At 51.3% G+C, this 17,202-nt stretch overlaps 1 protein-coding gene across 2 annotated transcripts in view; it reads right to left on the bottom strand.

The window, feature by feature from the left end:
- IPO7 (importin 7) overlaps positions 1-17,202 on the bottom strand; it is a 262,709-nt gene that overhangs the window by 110,159 nt on the left and 135,348 nt on the right. For both annotated transcript variants that reach the window (XM_086955971.1, XM_086955972.1), the window contains exons 16-18: positions 16,865-16,993; positions 7,732-7,798; positions 7,535-7,660 (exon numbers count right to left, since the gene is read on the bottom strand). In XM_086955971.1, the coding sequence (XP_086812097.1) occupies positions 7,535-7,660; positions 7,732-7,798; positions 16,865-16,993 (322 nt within the window). The remainder of the gene's footprint in view (positions 1-7,534; positions 7,661-7,731; positions 7,799-16,864; positions 16,994-17,202) is intronic.

A 17,202-nucleotide genomic window follows, 5' to 3' on the forward strand; every position in this document is an offset into this window, starting at 1 on the left:
AGGCTTTGACTGGTATAACTGTAGATCAGGGACATCAGGCACATTATGTGGTGGTGAAGTATAGACATCCTCATCTAAAGGATATGTATTTGGGTCTGCATGTGGATCCTCCACACCCCCTAAGTAATATCCCTCATCAATTTGTGGTGAATGTGATTCAGGAGAGATGAGGTGATATGTAAGGAGGGACAGGAGAGGAAGGAGAAACAGGAGAGTAAGGGTGCATTGGAGAAGTTGCACAGTAGTTTTTGGCAGGAACCAAAGATTGAGGTGGTGTTTGTGCTGGTCTCTTTATGAGGTATAGCACCTACATGTCCAGTCTTTGGGTTTATGTAGATCTTTTGTTTAGGATCTGGTCTTAACAGTTCTTCCTCTACAACCTTCTTCGGCGTAGACTTGTTCGGTTCAGACAGAGGTTTTTGGCGTTTTGCCTTGGGAGGTGTTACAGCGTCCTGTGACAAAGTTCTTGATGCCGAAGGTGTTGTTTTCGGCTTGGCAGGCGTGTCAGAGGACTTAGGAACCTCGGAATCAGGCTTTGTGGGTGTGGGCACCGAAGTGGGAGTCTTCAGAGAGGAAGCTGGCCTAGTCGACTTTGTGGCGTCGGGCGCAGGCTTTCCCACTTTAGTTTTTGATGTTGACGGCTTCAGAGCCGGAGCTTCTTTCGGTGCCTGTACCTCTTTAGGCTTTAGTGTTGAAGGATCTTTTGCTGCCGAAGGATGTTTTGGCCTCGGTGTTAAAGGATCTTTGGCCTTCCTTGCCGATGGAGGTGGTAGAATCGGCCCGTGTGGTTTGCTTGGTGCCGAAGCACCTGAAGGTGTAGTTTTCCTCGGAGCCGAGCTCGAAGGCTGGGCTTTAAGAGGAAGTACTTTGTCTCGACTGGGCCCCTTGGGCGGAGTGCTGACCTTCGCCTTGGGCAGTGCATGTGGTGCAGGGGCAGAAGTACTCACGGGTTGATGTGATGGAATAGTCTTCTGAGTCCTCTGCCTCTGATATCATCTGGAGATCAGGCGAATACTCTTCTGGAACGAGCGGAACCGCGAAGATATTTGCCAGTGCCGGGGCTGATCTCATCTCGTGTCGATGAGCCCTCCGATCCCGGATGGTCTTTTTCGATCGGAAGGATGCACAAGCTGTGCAGGTCGACTCGTTGGGATCCGGCGATAGACAGAGGTTGCAGACCTCGTGATAATCGCTATGTGGAAATTTTGCTCGGCATACCGGGCATTTCTTGAATGGAGTTCTTTCCATGTGGTGTAGGCCGCACGGCGTCGATCGGCCCAGCGGCCGGCGTCGATGAACCAGAATAGAGTCCATGGCGTCGAAAGTTGTATATTCGATGTCTATATTAGTTGTAGGAAGTTTTTGCGCTTCGAAGTTGCTGAAAAAGTTTTTCTAGCCGGAGCGGAGAAACTTTCATCCGAACCCAGTGGCGAAAAAACCAATCTAAGGATGGAGCCGTTGCCCATGTGCAGTATTGTCCAAGGGAGGAGTCACCTATATCGTGACTACAAAGACTTCTCTAAGAGGACAACCTGCAATCATCCGAGCCCAACACCAGGTGGCGATCTAATGCATAGTGTACGATCTGCAGCTCATATGCCTCGAACCAACTGGTTTCCCTTGTAATCTTCCGTTATAGTTTCTCCTTGATGCACCATTTGAAGAACCTTTTCCATTTAGCTATGCAGCACTTCCTTGTTGTCGGTCTCCTCGCCTCTCTGACTACTACCATGGTACTTGGTGGTAGTTGGAGGTGTGCAAATTCTAGATTTTCAGGAGCCATGCTGCTAGGCTGAGGCTCTCTAGCTCTGGGTGCAGTACCTTTCTGTTCTGCATTGTTAATAGGTCTCTTTTTCGGAACCTGTGTGCTAGTTCCTGTGCCATTTCTACTATTTGTGAGAACCAGGACTGTCTGGCCCACTGAGGTGCTATCAGAATTAGCGCCATGTTGCTGATCCTGCATTTGTTGAGTACCCTGTCTATCAGTGGTATCGGGGGGAAAAGCATATGCAAATCTTTGACCAACTTATCCATAGCGCATTCCCTTGAGACCAGTGGTCTGGATGCGAAGTGATGGCATTTTGCATTCTGGTGTGTTGCAAATAGGCCTATCTGCGGTGTTCCCCACCTGTGGAATATTTGCTCTTCTTCCTGCTGGTTGATCTCCCATTCGTTAGATGCGGACGTCCGTCTGCTGAGTCGGTCTGCTTCCACATTGTCCTTCCCTGGTAGATGTATTGCTAGTAGGCCTATTCCCAGTGGAACGGCCCATGGCCATATCTCCTGTGCTAGCTTTAATAGCGCTACAGAGTGTGTTCCTCCTTGCTTGTTTATGTAGAACATGGTTGTGGTGTTGTCCGTTTGGATCAACACCCTGTTACCGTACAGCTCCTTCTGAAATGCTTTTAAGGCTAGGAACACTGTCTTTAGTTCTAGGTAGTTGGTGTTTCACCGCATCCTTGTGACCATAACCCCTCACTGAGTTTGTTCATTTGCGCTTCCCACCCCAGGTGGGAGGCATCTGTTGTGATTGTCACCGTTTGAGTTGGTGGTGTGAATGGCTTCCCCTGTCCTAGGTCTTATGTTCCACCATGCTATTTCCCGCTCCACTGCCACAAGATCTCCCCCCACAAGATCTTCCCAACTCCCTGTTGCTTGTGACCATTGCTGTTGGAGCCATTCTTTGAATGGTCTCATGTAGAGTCAAATATTTGGGACTAGGTGTATGCATGACTCCTTCGTTCCCATGAGCTTTCTCAAGGTCCTCACTGTCAGAACTTGACGCTTGTGGTAGCAAAGAGACACTTCGCTACCACAAGCGTCAAGTTCTGACAGTGAGGACAGAGAATCTGACTCCATGAGCACTCATGGGACCTTCCTCTCGACCGGAATTTGATAGTTGCAGTATCACATGTTGTAGGAAGGTGGCTACCTGACTATGGTTACCCCAGATTTTTTGCCTTGTGTTTAGCTGGTTTTCGACTTAGTTGGCCTGGTTCCCTGCTAATCAGGGCCCCAGGCTATCTGCTCTCTCTGTAAAATGGATTCCATGTACCCTAGGTGCATAACTAGATTGGCTTGGGTCACCTTATCAGCCCCTGTACAGAGCACTATAGGTGCCCAGGGCATAGGTGCATCCAAGGCCTACCAGGGGCTGCAGCATATCCTTTGCCACCCCTGGCTGGCTATCTAAAATTGACACAACTGGCTGATCACTCAGCTGGGGCAAGTGGGTGTAATCACCCCTTGCTTAGATATAGTATACCTATATCTAAACCTATATCTGGACACATATATAGCCTGTGAGCCACTCCTATGGAAGGCCTCATCAATCCTGGAGGCAGAGTGCGTGGTTTTATGTGAGATGGAGCTCTGGCATGAGCTGAGCCTGTCTGCAGCTGTCGGGAACAACTCCCTAAGCTGATCCGGGATAATGCCATACCATATACTCTTAAGCGCCTTATAATCCTCGCGGTTATATAGCAACTTTGGTTTGGCTTTATCAAAACATGTCGTGTAAGGTGTCATACGAATTGGAATACTACCCCCTCGCCAGTTCTGGCGACGGGGGTAGCATTCCACCCTTCTAGAGGGATAAGACATGTTACTTTACTGAAACGCGGTTGATTTAAAATGAGCCTCAGATCCACAAAATGGATGCCCCTGCCACAGACACGGGTCTGGCCTCCTGCTGCTGACCGAAACTCAGCATATGGTGGCCTGGACAAAGGGTTTCCTGTCGCAGGGCGGTGTCAAATCACCCCAGACAGGAGATAGTGGATTGGAGTAGGGAGGTTTCAAAGAAACCAGACACTGCCTGGGGAGCACAAGGCTGCCCCTTGCATAATCCGGCCAAACCGGTTCTGGGGCCTTCCAGCCCCCGTCCCAGCGCGGCCTGGATCAAAGGAAAGGGGTGTAACCACCCCCTTCCTGGGTCCCACCCATAGGAGGGGACCTAGCAGGATGTCCAGCCCACCAGATTCGAATAAGAGTGGGAGCAGTGCCAATGCAACTCAGATCATCCTGAAGAAACATAAGAAACGAATTCTGGACCCTTCGACTTTCTACTCAACGCAGAAGACTGAAGAATCTCCCTTGTGGTCAAGGAGTGACCACCCTGTGCAAACAGGCAACATCCAGCCCTCGACCCTTGCTTTGTTGCAGTTCCCGCCGGAACTCGAGCGACAGATCGACGAGCTCAAGCTTGCCTGCCTTCTCCCTGCCCGATCCACAGTCCCTGCAGAGCTGAGACCAGTGGAGGCGACCGGAAGCGTGGGGCACGCCATCTTGAAACGGCCACGAGACGCTGACCGTGCAGCCCACGAGTGATCCTCGAAGCTGTGCACCGGGGTTTGAGAAGCCCCCACCCCGAGCTACACTTGCACCAAAGCTACCCCCTCCACACTCGACGAGTGCTGCGTGGGGCCCTTCTGCTTGTGGCGGCTCGACGCGTTGGCCCGGTGACTTGCCAGCTGGCTTGTGGCCCCTGTGCCGACGAAACTTCAAATACGACTTGCTTTTCTGGTTGCTCCAGATCTGCACCAGCTCCTGTGAAAAGGAGCCCCCACTCTGACCCTCCTGGTTCGAGTGATAAGCAATCTCCCGGTTCCGCGTGGATTGCTTTTGCCAAGTGCTGTTTGCTGCAATCTTGAAGCCGACGGTGCTGACGGCGAGAGCCTACGTGGGACAGATCGTGACCTGCTCCTGGACGTCGCAGATGCCCCAGAGCCCACGTGACAGCAGAGAGAAGCCTATCGACAACCACCTGATTGCGCCCGACATTGCCTGGTTCCGTCCTGGTTCCACCCTGGTCACTGCTGAGTGACCCAGACTCTGTCCCCTCTGCTTTCAGGTCCTTTTCTACTTCGATCCACCCTTGGATCGCACCGGACACTTCTGCTTCACATCGCCTGCAGCTGCAACAGCTTCAAGCACCAAGAGCCTGCGTGTCAAAACCCGACGCCACTTCGACCCTGTGCACCCACGGCCTGTGGGTGAGGTAACATTGCAACGCCGGTTTTCCCACACTGGTACACACCTCTAGGGTCTGTGTCTAAAGTTTTGTTCCTCTAGGTTCAGCGGAAGTATCTTTTAATTCACTTTATCTAACTTTTACGCACCATTGACATTGCATTGGTGCGAGCCGCACTTTCCGTGCTGCACCCGTCTCCTGTGGGCTACTCCCGACTTCAGCATTGCTAGTCCTGACTGCTCCCAGCGAATCTCTAGGCCCTAGGCCTAACCACTGTTCGATTGGTATCTCTTATACCACTTTCTTAGTATATGGTTTGAGTGGCCACCGGCCCTTATCCAAAATTGTGCAACTTTGTATGTTATACTGTGCTTTTGATTTAACGCTTGTGTCCCTTTCCTCATAAAGAGTACTGGGGAGTAATTTAGAAATAAATACATATATTTTTATAATATATACTTGTGTGGTGTCCTTTCATTTGATTACAGGATTGTATGTGGTAAAACAGCTCGCTTAACACGACCTCTTAAGTTAAGCCTTTAAGGCTGCTTAGTCCATGCTACCTCTAGGATAGCTTGTCTAACAAGGTTGACTTACAACCAGACATCTTTGGGGCTTGTTTGGACTGATACCCAGTGGTTCCAGAATTGGAAACACTACATATCAGGCCAACTTCTCACACATGTCAAGCCGCCAGACTTTTGGGTGAAATCGCTCACTCTAGGCCTTTGGGTTCATGGCACTAACTTGAGAAGGCCTTAGGATTGCAGTCACTCTCGGGAACCAAAGGCATACAAGATGTGGGTCAGTCACCGACAGACCAGGACAGACAAAATGTCGAAAAAAGTAGCTCTTCCTAGATCTGCACCAACACAGCACAAACAGACAACCGCCCGTTAGAGGTGGAGATCACATTGGCACTGCACACGTCACTTTCAGCACGGGAGACGCCACGTGGCGCCGAAAGGAGGCCACCCCTCCCAAAAAAAAGTTTCCAGAATCAGACGCCTGGGGCTAATTCTGAGGTAAGGAATCTGTGGCTAGAAGACAGCTACTATTATAAACTAAAGCCAACTCTACTAGAAGTCTAATTTCTGAAAGTAGTGTGAACTTGCTTTACAGATTTGAATAAGAATGAATCAAATTGTGACAAGCAACTTTGCTTCTTGAGCAACTGGTCAAGGAGCATTAAAAGTCCGATTGAGAAACCATTTTCAAATTCAAGAGCAGGCTTTTGTTAAAAAAAGTAGTTTACAGTCTCAAGTAAAACATGGGACAATACAATGATCCATACATTGGGTGATATTCCATTGAGGCACAAGGGCTTGGTCGAGTTTGGCCTGTACCTCCAACGGACACTGGCAGCAATTCTGCGACCGTATCCCACAGAGAGTGGGTATAGCGGCCCAAGAGGCATACGGTGTTGGAAGACCGCAGTCCCAGGCTTGGAAGAGCGATGACGTTCCTTCGACTTCTTGTGTTTTACCAGACGACTTCGACCAAGAGGAGCGAGGCCGACTCTCAGAGCTGTGATGGCTCCGGCCCTGCGACCTGTCCCTAGACCTCCTGCGGGACTGGGACCTCTCTGCGCGGGGCTGACTGCCGGAGTTAGAGTAGCTTGCGGGACCGCTCCCGCCTAGCTTTCAAAGTAAGGGCCCGGCAGTCGAGGCAGGCCATGCCGTCGTGGTAGACGCCGAGACAGTGGAGACACCGACAGTGAGGATCCGTGACAGACATCAGTCGGGCGCAATCCTCACAGGGCTTGAAACCAGGCATCCCTAGGCACCGTCCGGAGTCGCAAGACTCGAGAAATGATGATCAAAAGAGACCAAAAAGACTAGTCAAAAAGTGACTAAAGTACTGCTTTTCCCAGATCTGTGCTTGCTGGCGCGGAAAAAAGAAGCACCGACGTCAGCACGCGGAGGCGGCGTCTAAGTACTCAGACGACGTCATCACAGCGCTGACAACGGACCCGCAGACGCCTACCCACTCGCAAGGGTACTGCTACGCAAAAATTTCCGGATCCAGTCTGATGCCTGGGGATATTCTAAGGTAAGGAATCTATCACTAACGTGTCTCTTTCAGATAGTCTGGTTGAGAAACCATTTTCAAATTCAAGAGCAGGCTTTTGTCAAAAAAGTAGTTTACAGTCTCAAGTAAAACATGGGACAATACAATGATCCATACATTGGGTGATATTCCATTGAATCTTAAAACAAATACATGTACAGCTCAATAAAATTGACATCTGGGTGTAAAAACCTTGGAAAATGTGCAACAGCTTTAAAGGAACACTGTACATGTTAACCCTAGCTTAGCTCCCGGACACCCATTTGGGGTACCTGCTCTAGCTTTACAAGTACAGATCATGCAGACCAGCCCAGTTTCTGGAAATCCATTATATTATCTCACTTGCTGAATCCCCACCACCTACGCTTGCTGTTCTGGCACCTTTTTCACACATTTAACAGTCCAGGTCTGTTACTAGGAGTAGGGGGAAAAAAAAATCACCAAGGTGTCCATTTCAATTATACAAGTTCACTAAAGTCAGCAGAGCATTACCCGTAAAGTAGTCAAATCCATCTTGCTGAAAAACTTCAAAAACGAGAGGTAAAAGCTGCCACATCTGCGCAGATACTTGCTGACAAGTCAGGCTATGAGCCAAGGAGAATATTTCTTCATAAAATTCTGAAACACAAGATCAAATAATGAAATATCTTCTGTACAAACAAACACTACACAGACGACAGGGAACTTACCGAGCACATGCTGCTGTAAAACCGTTCCAATCACCTGCAAACAAATTCCTTCCAGCTGCTGGGTAATCTGTATGGAAAGGACAGATTTTATAGCATCATTCGCTTTAAGGACATTACAAAATTGGGTAAAGACAGTCCCTAACAAAATGCAGTTTTACTTGGACTAAATCAATGCTTGGGTTTTTGGGCAGTTCAAACTCCAACAAGTTGTGCATGACTGAAACAAGTACTGCTTCTAGTTATCCCATGACCGTATGATTTTAAGTAGTAGAGGGTCACCCAAGTAACAGTCAAGTCTTTTTCGACCAATGCATGGTATAATTGCTAATAATAAAGGCCAGTGGAATTATGCAATTCTTCATCTGCAGCTTTTACGCATAATTATGGATTTGCCTCATTTGTCACAATCTGCAGATCATGGATTAACAAAAGAAGAATTGTTTCTAGCTCAAACTGATCATAACTAAAAATTTGGCAACGTGTTCACATGCAGTAAATGGCACTTCACAGTTAACCGGTCGTCTTGCAATTGTTTATTTCTGCATTGGTTTTTCTAACTGGTAAAGAGTTCGCATCTCTGCCCAAACAATATTACAATGTGTAAAAATTACAAAATAATGAAGTGATTCAAATAAAAGGTGCAGCATTAAGTTGCAATTTGCTTCCTCTTGCTGCATAATTTAGTCAACCCCACGGCAAAACTTGGTGACCACCTGCCACTTAATTCTGGTGGCCCTGATTACATAAAGGATCAACCCATCAACCCTTGGATGGACATGGGTACAAAACAGCAACAATTCTAACCTGGTATAGGTCAAAACTATAGAGGATGCAGTGGGTACTTTGCTATTTTTAACAAGTAATTTATTAAAAGGGTTACAGGTTTCCATAACTATTTTTAAACATTTTATCAAAATTGTGGGTTAAATTTAGGTTAACTTGATTATACAGTGCCATTACAATTCGCCTGGCCAGGAAAAGGTGGTTGTTGGTACCTGTAGTGTGGGGAGGTTGTAGTGTCTTACTGGTGTGAAAAGCATTTTCTGAGCAGACAAAGCACTTTCTGGATGCCGTTAAACATGCAGTCGAAATTTACGAGGTGATCGTGACAAACCAATTTAACATGTTTTTCATCAAGGAATCTTGAACAACAGAGGACTTTGTGCACAATTTAAATTACACCTGCCCCAAAGGTTAGAACCTTTATTTATACCGGACTCCTCTGGGATAGGTAACACAGGCATCTCGGTACTCTCAAGGGTGCTGGCCTTAGAACCTTTTATGTATGAAAGGGTTTGCTTAAAGTCCTCTCTGAAGTGTCAACACCTTGCATGCTCATGACGAACTCAGCTCGTCGAACAAGTTACTTACCTTCGGTAACGATATATCTGTAAGAAACATTAGTTAGTGTTAGATTCCTTACCTTAGAATATCCCCAGGCGTCAGTCTGGATCCGGAAACTTTTGCGTAGCAGTACCCCTGCGCGTCGGTAGGCGTCGTCTGCAGGCGTCCCCTGCGGCTCCACGTTCGTCGGCGTCGTGATGACGTCGCTGGAGTATATAGACGCCGCCTCCGCGCGCTGACGTCAGTTCTTTGCACACAGCATTTCCGCGCCAGGAGACGCAGAGCCATGAGAGAACCAACACTGGTGCCATGTAAAACTAGGGCCCTGAAAGGGATGTCCTTAACCCTAGGTATCAGTTCGCAGAACGGGGAGGATGGGTGGGATCGGTAAGGAATCTAACACTAACTAATGTTTCTTACAGATATATCGTTACCGAAGGTAAGTAACTTGTTCATCTGAAAGAAACACGTTAGTGTTAGATTCCTTACCTTAGAATACATACCCCAGCAATACCAACCCCGGTGGTGGGTCTGCGAACCAATACAATACTACACCAGAAAGTCCTGGAGGACAGAACGGCCAAAGAAGCCATCCCTCCGGACTTGACTGTCCAGGCAGTAGTGCCTCGCAAAGGTGTGCAGCGAGGCCCACGTAGCCGCTTGGCAAATGTCCTGCAAGGGGACTCCCCGGCCCAGGGCAGTGGTAGCCGCCGTGGCCCGAGTGGAATGGGCCCTCAGCCCAACAGGAGGCTCCTTCCGAGCCAAAGAGTAGCACGCTTTGATGCAGAGGACGACCCATCGAGAGATGGTTCGTTTACAGACCGCCCGTCCCTTCTTCGCACCCACGTAGCTAACAAACAGTTGGTCATCCACCCGGAACTGGCGTGTGCGATCCATGTAAAATGAAAGCGCACGTTTTGGGTCCAGACGATGGAGCCGCTCTTCATCCTTTGAAGGATGCGGAGGCGGGAAGAAGGAAGGGAGGGTGATGGACTGCCCGATGTGAAAGGCCGAAACAACCTTGGGCAGGAAAGAAGGTCTAGTCCTCAGAACCACCTTGTCAGGATGAATGGACAGGAAAGGAGGTTGGACAGAAAGAGCCTGGAGCTCACTCACTCTCCTGGCAGAGGTGATGGCAACCAGGAAAGCCGTCTTTAAAGTCAGGAGACGGAGAGGGCAAGAATGAAGGGGCTCAAAGGGAGCACACATCAGAAAAGTTAGAACCAGGTTCAAATCCCACTGAGGCATCACAAACGGAACAGGTGGAAACATGTGAGTGATGCCTTTCAAGAATCGAGTTACAATCGGGGATTTGAACAAAGAAGGCTGATCAGGAAGCCTTAGAAAGGCTGAAAGGGCAGAAAGGTAGCCCTTGATAGTGCCCAGAGCAGAGCCCTGCTGGGCAAGAGAAAGAAGAAACAGAAGAACCTCCGAAAGAGGGGCAGAAAGAGGATCCACAGCCTTTGCTGTGCACCATGCCACAAATCTGTTCCACCGACAGGCGTATACCGACTTAGTGGAGGGACGCCTGGCTGCCAGAATAACATCACAGACTTCAGGAGGCAAGTCAAATGGCCTCAACTGCCGCCGCTCAATCTCCAAGCATGGAGGTGGAGACTGGACAGGTTCGGGTGGAGGACCGTCCCCTGCTGCTGCGACAGAAGGTCCTCCTGAAGGGGCAGGCGGATCGGGGGACCGACTGACATGCTGAGTAGCTCGGGATACCAGTATCTTCGAGCCCAGTCCGGAGCCACAAGGATAACTTGGGCCCGGTCGCGCCTGATCTTCTTCAGCACTCTGGGCAGAAGTGGTATAGGCGGAAAGGCGTATAACAGACCGCAACTCCACTCGCGCCGAAAGGCGTCGCCGTGCGAGTGCCGTCTTGGAAACTCCAACGCGCAGAACTGATGACATTGCGCGTTCTCTTCGGTGGCGAATAGATCTAACCAAGGCTCTCCCCATTGCAGAAAGATGCCTTGCGCCACGTCCGAGTTCAGACGCCATTCGTGGTCCATCGAGCACCGACGGCTGAGTTCGACCGCCCTGGCGTTCAGAGAACCTGCCAGGTGTTGAACCGTCAGAGTCACGCCCTGACGTTCCAGCCATTGCCAGAGGCGCAGAGCCTCCTGGCAAAGGGTCCACGACCCCAAACCGCCCAGTTTGTTGCAGTACCACATGGCGGTGGTGTTGTCGGTGAACACCTGCACTACACTCCCGTTGACAAAGGAGAGGAATGCCTTCAGTGCCAGACGAATCGCCCGCAGCTCCAACAGATTGATATGGAGCCGGGACTCCGCCGGAGACCAGATGCCTCTGATCTCTGCCTCTCCCAAGTGGCCACCCCAGCCCTGGAGGGACGCGTCCGTCACAACAACGTGCTCCGGTTGGGGAAGGGAGAGGGACTTGCCCCTGACCCAATCGCGGTCCGTAAGCCACCACTGCAGTTGTCTCGCAGTGCCCTCCGAGATCAAGACGTGGTCGGACAAGTTGCCCTGATGCTGGGCCCACTGAAACTTCAGGTCCCACTGCAGAGCCCGCATCCGCCACCGAGCGTGATGCACCAGAAGGATGCAGGAAGCCATCAGTCCCAGCAGCCGCAGCGTCAACCTGACCGAAACCCGGGATAGCGGCTGAAAGATGGGAATCAAAGCCTGAATATCCCGAACCCGCCGTTCCGGAGGATAAACCCGAAACTGCGCCGAGTCCAGAACCGCTCCGATGAAAAGGAGCTTTTGAGAGGGACACAGGTGTGATTTCGGCACATTGATGGAGAACCCCAGGTCGTGCAAGAGGTCTGCCGTCATCTGAAGGTGGTGGACGACTGTCTGGGGCGAGCCCGCCTTCAACAACCAGTCGTCTAGGTAGGGGAAGACTGAAACCCCCAACCTGCGCAGATGGGCTGCGACCACCGCCATCACCTTTGTGAACACCCGTGGGGCGCTGGTAAGGCCGAAGGGAAGCACGATAAACTGAAAATGCTCCTGGCCTACCGTGAACCGCAGGTAACGCCGGTGGGCCGGCAGGACGGGGATGTGAAAATAGGCGTCCTGCAAGTCCAACGCTACCATCCAGTCTTGTGGGTCTAGAGCAGCCAAGACCTGAGCTAACGTCAACATCTTGAACTTCTCCTTCCGGAGGAAGCCGTTGACGTTCCTTAGATCCAAGATAGGACGTAGGCCCCCGTTGTCCTTCTTGGGCACCAGAAAGTAGTGGGAATAACAACCACGCCCTACTTCTGGCCCAGGAACGCGCTCGATGGCCCCCTTGGCCAAGAGGGCCGTAACTTCCTCCTGCAGAAGTGTCAAGTGGTCCCCCGACACACGGTGGTTCTGCGGTGGCATGGCTGGAGGAGAGGTCTCGAAGGGGAGGGAGTAGCCCCTTCGGACGATTTGCAGCACCCACCTGTCCGAAGTGATCGTGCGCCAGTGAGCGTGGTGATGGCGAACCCTGCCACCCACTGGCGTCACATGGGGCCGAAAGCACGGACTAGGAGGATTTTGGGGTAGATGCTGCGGGGGAAGGTGTGGCCTGACCCCGCCGTTGTCCCCGACCGCCACCACGGCGGTTTCCACGGCCGCCACCGCGTTGAAAGGATTGTTGCGGCGCGTGGCTGGCAGCACGTGTGGGGGCGCCCCTTCCTTGGCCACGAAAGGGACGAAACGAACCCGTTTGCTGACGCTGGGTCGAGAGACCCAAGGACTTGGCCGTGACCCTGGAGTCCTTGAAGCGTTCCAGCGCGTGGTCCGCCTTGTCACCGAAGAGGTGACAGCCATCGAACGGCATGTCCATCAGGGTATTTTGGACGTCTGCCGAAAAATTGGCGGATCTCAGCCAGGCGTGGCGACGAATCGCCACTGTCGTTGACATAGCTCTGCCCAGCGAGTCGGTCGTATCAAGACCACACCGTATCGAATATTTCGCTGCATCTCGGCCCTCAGCCACAGCCTGACCGAGTTTTGCCCGCACCTCCATGGGGCATTCTGGCAGCAGTTCTGCGACCGTATCCCACACAGAGTGGGTGTAGCGGCCCAAGAGGCAAGCGGTGTTGCAAGACCGCAGGCCCAAACTAATGGACGAGAAGACCTTCTTGCCAAATTGGTCATACCTCTTGGATTCCCGGTCGGGCGGGGCCGACGGGAATGCGGACTGGGAGGTCGAGGCCTGGATCACCAGACTCTCAGGAGTGGGGTGGGTAGACAGGAACTGGGGTCGTCCGGACAAGGACGGTGGCGCCTGGCCACGTTCCGACCAACAGGCGGACCTGAAGCGGGCCTGGACCAAGTGCCCAACAGAACGTCTGACAAGGCTTCATTAAACGGCAGCAGTGGCTCCTGTGGGCATGACTGCGGTTTGAAGACCTCGGTGAGGATGTTAGGCCTCACGGCCGCGACGGGGAGCTCAAGGTGTAAGGCCTTGGCAGCCCTCATCAGCACCACAGAATATGCAGCTCCCTCCACCGATGCCACGGAAGGAGGAGAGATCAAACCAGGGTTAGGAGAGTCGTCCAGACCACTGGCATCCCCCAAGTCACCTGTCCAGTCCGGGTCATACTGGCACTCGCGTGACAGAGGGTCCTCGGACCCCTCCCAACCTTCACCGAACTCTTCATCTTCTCCGTATTCGGAGTCAACGATGTAGACCGGCTCCTCGGGGTTCATGGGCCCCATCGGCGCCGGGACCGGCGTCGAGCGACGCCCGTCCGGTGTCGGGGAAGGTAAGGGGACGGCGCCGCCCGGAGCTGGCGCCGGAACCCCGGAGCCGGCCGGAGCCAGCACCTGAGAACCGGCGGCGCGCAGGGGCGGCGTCGGGGGTAACCCCGATGGCAACGGCGCCGGGGAGGCCGGAAGACCAGCCGGCGCCGATCCCGAAGGCCCTTGCGGCGCCGGGGTCGGAGCAGTCGGCGGCGCCGGGGCCGGAGCACCCGACGGCGCAGAGGCAGGGACACCCGAACCGCCAGGACCCCCAGACGGTAGCACTGGGCCCGAAGGCACCGTAGGCCCCGTCGGAGAACCGAGCGCCCTCATGGCCATGAGGAACGCCTCGATCTCCTCAGGCGTCGCACCGTGCCCAGGGACCGGAGGGTATGAGGCAGGCCGCGCCGGCGACTCTCGCGGAGCCGCGGGGTTGGGGTCACCCGAGCCCCCGGCCGCATCGCGCGAGCGTCCGGGGGGGGGAGTCGGGGGTACGATGACGACGCCCCGACTTCTTATGCTTCCTACCTGACGAGTGGTGTCAGCTTCCGGAACGCTCGGCGCGGCTCCGCGATCGTTCCCTCGAACGCTCTCTCGACCTCCGGCCGGACCGGGACCGCTCCCGGTCCCGACGTGGGGCCGACACCCGGAGCTCCAGTAGCTTGCAGGACCGCTCCCGCCTAGCCTTGTTGGTGAGGGCCCGGCAGTCGACGCAGGAGTCCACGTCGTGGTCGGGGCCCAGACACCGGAGACAGAGGCGGTGATGGTCTGTGACCGACATCGTGCGCTCAAAGTCATCACAGTGCTTGAACCCAGGCATCCTATCAGGCACAAAGTGAGAAATAACTTCGAAAAACTTGGTCAAAGACCGGAGTACTGCTCTTCAGATCTGCGTCCACTGGCGCGGAAAAAAGAAGAACTGACGTCAGCGCGCGGAGGCGGCGTCTATATACTCCAGCGACGTCATCACGGCGCACGACGCCGACGACGGACGCGGAGCCGCAGGGGACGCCTGCAGACGACGCCTACCGACGCGCAGGGGTACTGCTACGCAAAAGTTTCCGGATCCAGACTGACGCCTGGGGATATTCTAAGGTAAGGAATCTAACACTAACGTGTTTCTTTCAGATATGAAGCACGGTGCTCCTGTGCTCATGACTAGCTGAGCTCATCATGAGCCGTGTAAATCACACGTGGGGATAATACCCCTGCTGTGATAGCGTTCCACGAAAACTGGTGTGGCCGTGACGAGCTGAGCTCGTCATGAGCACAGGAGCACTGTACCTCATGACAAGCTGAGCTAGTCATGAGCATGGGGATGCTGTGTGCCCCCCCCCCCCCCCACACCCCACAGCACAGCGGGGGAATTACCCCCGCAGCGAAGGGGTTAATCTTTAAAATTCCAACCGCAACTTTCCCATATGATTGTACAGAGCTCGCACCTGTGTTCACACACTGCACCTGTCCTCCGTGGGTCTCCTGTGTCACTACCTTGGGTGGTTCCTTGGGGTCCCAGCAATTCTACGTTCTCTAGGCACTGTGTCTAGAGAAGTAGTGGTTCTTCTACCACTTTTAGTATATAATTTAGTCTCCCCCTGGACCCACTGTGTATTGTGCTATTAACGGTCGTTCAAGTGATTTCATATGGTGTAATTTGTACTCTAATCTCAGAGATTAGTAGAGCATTTTTAGTAATAAATACATCTATTTTATACATCTTGTGTGGTTCGCCTTTCATTTGGTCATTCAGAAGGCTCTAATCTGGTAAAACAAGCTGTTTCACATTCCTTCAAGACTTAGCCTGAAGGCTACTCTCCAGAACTACCACTAGGATAGCTTTCCATAGAGGTGGTCTTTAACCCAATCAATAAGGGTTGTTTGCACTGGTACAAGGTACCCACTTTAATTAGTGGTCAGCATATACCAAGCCAACTTCTCAGTGTGGAGTTTGTTTGTATGAAACCCTAAGAAACTGTATATGTACCAAAACAGATTTACTTACCTTTCCATTAGGAAGTCTCCAGTGTTATATCAAGGCATATCAGACAGTAGAAAAAGTACCCGGAAAAAACATTTGAAAAGTAATTAAAACTTTGATAAATTATGTACCGGTAAACCAATCCAACTGCATTCAAATTGTATTTCACTGCATAAATCTTGCAAAGTATTATACATACCTGTACCAGGCCTGCTCTAGAAAATAAACCATAACTAAATAATATTTTTATACAAGCAAATTGGTCTGAGTTCATTCTTTGAGGGCGTTACATAACTTCTTGCCTGAGTGCATACATTAAATGCTTAACACTATCCTCTGACAAAGCCTTACTGCTCGCCCACACTACCACAAAATTGAGTGTAAGGTATTATCTACTTTTACTTCTGCCTACCTTTGGGGATCCACTGGACTCTGTGCATACTATGCCTTACTTTGGTATAGTATATACAGAGCCAGCTTCCTACAGATATAAATCCAGCCCTACATTTTACCTCCCTGGGTTAAACACAGAAGCAAAAAGGAGGCCACATTCTTTACATTTTTGGTGAAAGGAGCTCGTTCCAAGCTGAATCAGCGCCAACAGCACCACATCGCACCGCCATAGGGAGCTGCTTAAGTGGACTTTGCTGCTACCCAAATAGATTTTCTACTCAAGCTGCAACATTTTGACCACAAATGGTTGCGACCCCTCCACATTGGGGAAATCTTGCTGGTGCTCTCCTAGAGACTGAAAATCACGCTAAGGAATGCCATATAGCACTGACCAACTTAAGGTTGGTGAGCTGCACCCGAGAGAAAAAGACTCCACCACAGCGGTTGGTGGGATATGGCCAGAACTCTACTCTGCCAACTAAAAAAACCAAAGCAGAATTTATTTCACACCTAGTTACTATATCTTGGTGTAGATAAAACAGTTTACTTGAGCTGCTCAGAGGAAGAAGTTTTAGGAAAATTAACAGAAAACTGTTAAGATGCAATGTGTTCCACAACCGCAATATACATACATCTTTATGGAAATCGTTTAGTCAGAGTTTCATAGTAGGGATACAATTTGCTTCAAACGTCAGTAGTCTTCACACAAAAAAAAAAATAGACAAACCTCTTTGTGATCTTCAACCACACTGAGCAGTGTGTCAATAGTATTCAGGATTCCCATAGCAGTCACAGCCTTGTCATCGCTGCCCTCTTCATCAGGTCCAGTCTGAATGACTTGGTTAAAGGTCATAGCCTATGCAAGAGAAAAATATTTTTTTCAAGAGTTCAAGGTCAGGTGAAGCTGTACCAACTTTAAGTTTGCGCCATTACTGGGGACAAGGACCAAAAGTTATTACATCAGCTGCAGCAAAAACAAGCAGAAACCCCCCAAAAGATCTGTTGGGTAACAAAATGACATCCTAAAAAGGTACATAAAGCTCCTAATATATATCCTACACAACC

Source organism: Lissotriton vulgaris, chromosome 2_1 (genome assembly GCF_964263255.1).
Source record: "Lissotriton vulgaris chromosome 2_1, aLisVul1.2, whole genome shotgun sequence".
Taxonomy (NCBI): domain Eukaryota; kingdom Metazoa; phylum Chordata; class Amphibia; order Caudata; family Salamandridae; genus Lissotriton; species Lissotriton vulgaris.